The sequence below is a fragment of the Andrographis paniculata genome, unplaced genomic scaffold (genome assembly GCF_009805555.1).
Source record: "Andrographis paniculata isolate CXL003 unplaced genomic scaffold, ASM980555v1 Contig74END, whole genome shotgun sequence".
NCBI lineage: Eukaryota > Viridiplantae > Streptophyta > Magnoliopsida > Lamiales > Acanthaceae > Andrographis > Andrographis paniculata.
The window spans coordinates 534156-540355 of record NW_026137611.1 but is presented as its reverse complement, the minus strand read 5'-3'; the positions used below and the strand labels follow the sequence as shown (position 1 = coordinate 540355).

Here is a 6200-nt window from a genome sequence, read left to right as displayed (position 1 = left end):
ATTTATTTTTATTTTTATTATTTAGATGTGAAGAAATTATTTTTACTAAAAAATAATGATTTTTTTATTGATATTATGTAAAATATAAAATAATAAATCTTTGTATATATTTTTTTATTATGTTAATTATTGTTTTAATATATATAAATAAATTAATAACTTTATTTTTTCTATTTGATTTAGTTTTAAAAAATTATATATTTTACAAATAAAATAATTTATATATAATAATTAATAATAGTAATTATTTTAAATTTACAAAAATAAAAATATAATTTAATAAATTAAATATATTAAAAATAATTAATAAATACTGCTATAAAAATATATTTATATGTATAAAATAAATAATTAAATTTTAAGAGTAAATAAGGAATAATAAAAATTAGAATGAAAAAACTCTTTGGGTCCATTAAGTTGTTTCAAAAGCTAATTTACGAAATATCTAAATTAGCTTTTTAACTGATTTTTAGCTGTTCAATAAGCTAAAAACTCTTCAAAAAATTATTTCTCAAACACTCTTTTAGTATTAGTAGTATAATATAATTAATGGTATTTTAGAAAGAAAATTACACTCTTAGACAACAAGTTATTAAAAATTATTTCCGCATAGGCAGATCACTTCTCTTCTCCGACTTCATCGAAGCCACCAGCCTTTCCATCCGCCCGATCCGCTGTTCTACTCGCTCTGCTAATTCTGCGTCGGACAAGCTGCTGCCCTCCACCGGAGTCCGGCAATTTCTATCCATGATCATCTCCATCATCTTCATCTTCCACGCATCCCCTGCTTCTTCTCCGGCGTCTGCTCTTGTCGATGCACCAGGCTCAGCCACATCCTCATCTCTGAAAGATGAGTCGTCCTTCCTGTGCATTTCATCGTCCCGGCGGTGGCTGCAGTCGCCGGAAACTTGGTCCGACGCTTTTTCCGATTCATTCCGCCTCTTCAGAGCAGAGCCACCGGGAGAAACAGGGGTGTAATAATCCACAATCTTGGCATTCGAGCTGCCAAGAATCTTCCTTTTAACGACGATTCCCTTCCCCTTCGGTGGGAATCCGGGCGACGGAGGAAAGTCGTCATCCTCAATTTTTACACCGAAGACAGTTACGTTTTTGGTTTCTTGTACATTCGGAGCCTCCGAGGCATCACTTACAAGCTCCTTTTTTGATCCCCCGTTCAGTTTTTTCCACCAATCCGCGTAGCGAATGGTGCATTGTGGCTCGGATAGACGGCCGGGTATATAAGATCCCGAGTCCTTAACCGGTCGAGTGAAACCGGCCCATGCAATGTTTGCGTCGACATTTAGTCGGAGGACGTGCCCCGGAATGTCCTGATCGATTCCAAACTGCATCGCCACGCGGTGTGGCAGATACTGTTCTATTGAATACGAGTCGAAGCAGCGGATCAAACCTTCCATGATGAAATTCTCCGCCATTAGTGGGTGTGGGAGCTGAGCGGTAAAGATGAAGGCTATTAGTAATTTTGAATAAGAAGAGTGAGGGGGGTACGAACTAATATTTCGCAGGCTTCTGATATTCCTTGTAGCTTATTAATAAGCAAATATATATATATTCTTTTCTACAAACATGTATACAATACCAACTTAATAATTATTGTCAATGCTCAATATTTACAGGTAATAAATTAACAATTTTGTACCAAAATTCAAATAACAACTTAATAATTATTCAACATCCAAAATTTACAGGTAATAAATTTACAGCAGTACCAAACAAATAACAACCTAATAATTATAGGTCAGCATTCAAAATTCAAATAACAACCTAATAATTATTTGTCAGCATCCAAAATTCAAATAATAACAACCTAATAATTATTGGTCAACATCCAAAATTCAAATAATAACAACCTAATAATTATCGGTCAACATCCAAAATTCAAATAATAACAACTTAATAATTATATGTCATTATCCAAAATTCAAATAATAACAACCTAATAATTATTTGTCAACATCCAAAATTCAAATAATAACAATATAATATTTATCTGTCAATCATCCAAAATACACAGTACCAAAATTCAAGTAATAACCTAATAATTATATGTCAATATCCAAAATTTACACGTAATAAATTAACAGCTCAGCACCATAATTCAAGTAACAACCTAATAATTATCTGTCAGCATTCAAAATACTCAGTACCAAAATTCAAATAACAACCTAATAATTATCTATAAATATCCAAAATTTACAGGTAATAAATTAACAGCTCCGCACCATAATTCAAATAACAACATACTAATTATCTGTCAGCATCTAAAATTCAAATAACAACCAAATAATTATCTGTCAACATCCAAATTTTAAATAACAACGAAATAATTATATGTCAGCATCCAAAACACTTGGTACCAAAATTCAAATAATAACCTAATAATTATCTGTCAACATTCAAAATTACCGGCTAATAAATTAACAGCTCAGTACCAAATATAAAACAACAACTCAATAATTATCTTTCAAACTTACAAAATTTGCAGTTAATTAACAGTTCAATACCAAATATCAAGTAACAATCCGATAATTATGTGTCAAATTACAAAATTTACAGCTAGTAAATTAACTGTTGCCTACCCAAAATCAAGTAACAATTCAATAATAATTTGTCAATGTCAAATTTTACAACTAATAAATTAACAGCTATGTACAAAAAATTAGTAACAATTCAATACTCTATTTTATCTATTTTATTTTATTTTTTTGTCAATGTCCAAAACTTACAGCTAATAAATTAATAGGTTAATACCAAAAATCAAGTAACAACCAATCATCTATCTGTCTCTAAAAATTATAAGTTTATAAATTAACAACTAATACCAAAGAACAAGTAACAATTCAGTAATTATTTGTCAACGCTCAAATTTTAATGCTGATAAATTAACAATACCAAAAATCAAGTAACCACCCAATAATCATCAATCAATATGCAAAATTTACCACTAATAAATTAATAGCTCAATAGAAATAATCAAGTAACAATCCAATAAGTATCTATCAATTTTAAAGAATTATTGTTAATAAATTAACCGCTAACACTAAAGAGCAAATAACACTCCAATAAAGATATTATCTTCTTGTGGATTCTTTGAAGTGGTTAGTTAATATAAAAAAATAGTGGGGTACATGTGAGAGAGTGCGATCATTGACTATTTGGAAACTTAGGTGAGATTAAATTAAAGTTTCTTGAGAGATGATTGATACAATTCACTTATAAGCTCATCTTGTTTTGAATTAGTGAAATCGTGCCTTGGTTGAAACTTCTCATATGTAGATCTTGTATGGCTGAACTGGATTAACAATTTTGCATATTTTTGCTTAGCATGTGCATACTGTTTGATCGGCTTATGAACTTTATGCGATTGAATCTAGTTGTAGTTTATTTGGCAAATTTGGGACCAACAGATTTATCAATGTCTAAAACCTATTGCTAATAAACTAAAAGTTTGGTATCAAAAATCAAGTAACAACCCAATAATTATCTATTAATTTCTAAAAATTACAAGTTAATTAATAACAGCTACTATGTAACAACTCAATAATTTTCTATCAATTGTCAAAATTTACCGTGGACAAATTAACAGCTCAGTACCAAAATCAAATAACAATCAATAATTATTTGTCAATGTTCAAAATTTACAACTAATAAATCAACAGTTCAGTATCAAAATTTAAAATATTAACTCAATAATTATCTATTAATTTTTAAAAATTACTGTTAATTATTAACATCTTGTACCAAAGAACAAATATTGCCCTAATAATTATTGATCGATGTCTAAAATTTATGCCTTCGGATCAAGTGCTAATGTAGTATAAAATTCAGCATAAGCTGAAATAAATCTCCACCCTTAATTTAAATTTAATTATTTTAATTAAATAAGTAATTTAATTAATCAATATTGTAGATGAAATTCAGCACAACTGAATTCATTAATTCAGCAGCTAATCCAACCTGAAAAGTTATAACAAATAAATTAATTGTTTAGCACCAAAATTCAAGTAACAATTCAATAATTATATGTTAATGTTCAAAATTTACGGGTAATAATACAATTCAGTACCACAATAAAGTAACAATCCAATAATAATTTATCAATATCTAACATTTACAACTTATAAATTAATAGTTTAGTACCAAAACTCAAATAACAATCGAGTAATTATATGTTAATTGCCATAATTATTGTTTATAAATTAACAATCCAGGTTGTGTTCTTTTTTAAAAATATATTTTCTCAAAAATACATTAAAAAAATAATAATATATATTTATTATTTTTATATTATTTATACAATTTTTATACTGCATGTAAAAAATATATATATTTTAACTATTTCATTAAAAAAATACTTTCAGTGATTATGTGCTGATAAATCAAACTATTTTTTTTTCTCCCACGTTCACTTACATGTACTTGTTAAGATAATCATAAAAGACTTATTCCTAATTCTCTAAAATATGATTGAAAATTAATTTTTTTAATCACCAAAAATAAGGAAATGCAGATAGAAGATAAGGCTGATGAGTGAAATAAAAGCAGGTGTTATCTATTCATACTTAAAATGTGTAATATATAAAAATATATTATGTATTGTTAATTTATATGTTGTATTTCTATTATGATATTATAAATAATGTGTTATCTATAATAACATCGTGTGTTCTCTTTTAAAACATGACGTGCTATCAACACAATGATAAACTTTAATACTTAGTACCGTAATCATTGTCATATTACCAACCTCATACATAAATAAAATGTAATTTTTGTAATAACATTAATTATAAATGTAAGGGATAAAATAAAAGGATTAAAAATCTTTATTTTGTATGATGACGATTACTATACTGAGATATAAAATGCTAATAAAAATCATTGTCATTCTAATCACATATTTACTATCAATTATTATACTTAATAGTTAAATAAAATTTGACATAATAGTAGCATAATTTGACCTGAGGTGTCGGGGGTTTGAACACATGATCTCACGATTACAAATCCAACCCCTACACTACCAGGCCATTCCTTACGGAATTTTCTTTAGAAATACGATATAAATAAGTATTGATTTGATATTTTTATATATTAAATCATATTTTTTATTATAATCTAAAAAATAAAAATATACTTCCTCCGTTTCGCATTATAGTGTATGGTTACTTTTGGTGCATAATTTAAGAAATAATATAATAAATACTTAAAAATAGTGTAAAGATAATTGTCTTTATTTTTTAGTAAAAGTAACGATGTGATAGTAATAATATCCATAGTTACTAAAGAAAAATGTATACGTTGTTTAACCGGGACGGATGAAAATGAAAAGATATATACATTAAGGCAGGACAAAGAAAATACTTGTTTGTATTTTTAATTTGAACTATTAGAAATGTGTTGATAATATAAAAAATAATTTTTTGTTAAATTGTTAAATTTTGATAAGACTGTAGAATATATAGATTATGTTGATGTGTATATAATGAATATATTTTTTAATAATACTCCCTCCGTCCAGCTAGAAAGTATACATATTTCTATTTTGGGACGTCCAACTACAAAGTAAACATTTCATTAAATATCTTACTTTTTTTCACAAATACCCCTACTTTACATCACATCATTACTTTTAAACCAAAAAGCAAAGGCAAAAATGTCATTACACTACTTTTAACTACCTACTATAATTAAAATACTATTATTTCTTAAACACTGCGCCAAAAGTTATTGTATACTTTTTTTTTTTTATGGACGGAGGGAATATTAATTATAAAATATATCAAATATTTTTTGTTAGAGTGTTTTATTTAATATTTTGGATAGAATTTACATTTTATTTCTTTCAAAATAATAATAAAAAAAAATTGCATATTTTTTAGAGTTTAGAATTATTATTATTATTATTTGTTATTGAGAAATGTAAAAATATTATTAAAATGTTTAATTGTATTATTTTGTAAGAAAAAATAATGTATTAGTCACTCATCCACTAGGTTTGACTCAATTCTTTAGCATATTTATAAAAAAATAAGATTAAATTTGAAAGTATTATTAGGAAATATGATTAAGATTTGATGAGAATAAACAAATCCATAATTTTATTTTTTCGTTACTTTTAAAATAATTTTACATAAAATATTATTTAAATTAAAAATTTTATAGTCACAGATTTAATTTTA

At 26.5% G+C, this 6200-nt stretch overlaps 1 protein-coding gene across 1 annotated transcript; it reads right to left on the bottom strand.

Annotated features, from left to right (window-relative positions):
• Positions 1-599: 599 nt before the first annotated feature.
• Positions 600-1433, bottom strand: LOC127265857 (uncharacterized). Its single transcript, XM_051295873.1, has one exon. It carries the CDS (start codon positions 1431-1433, stop codon positions 600-602), a length of 834 nt encoding a protein of 277 aa, XP_051151830.1.
• Between the last annotated feature and the right edge of the window lie 4767 nt (positions 1434-6200).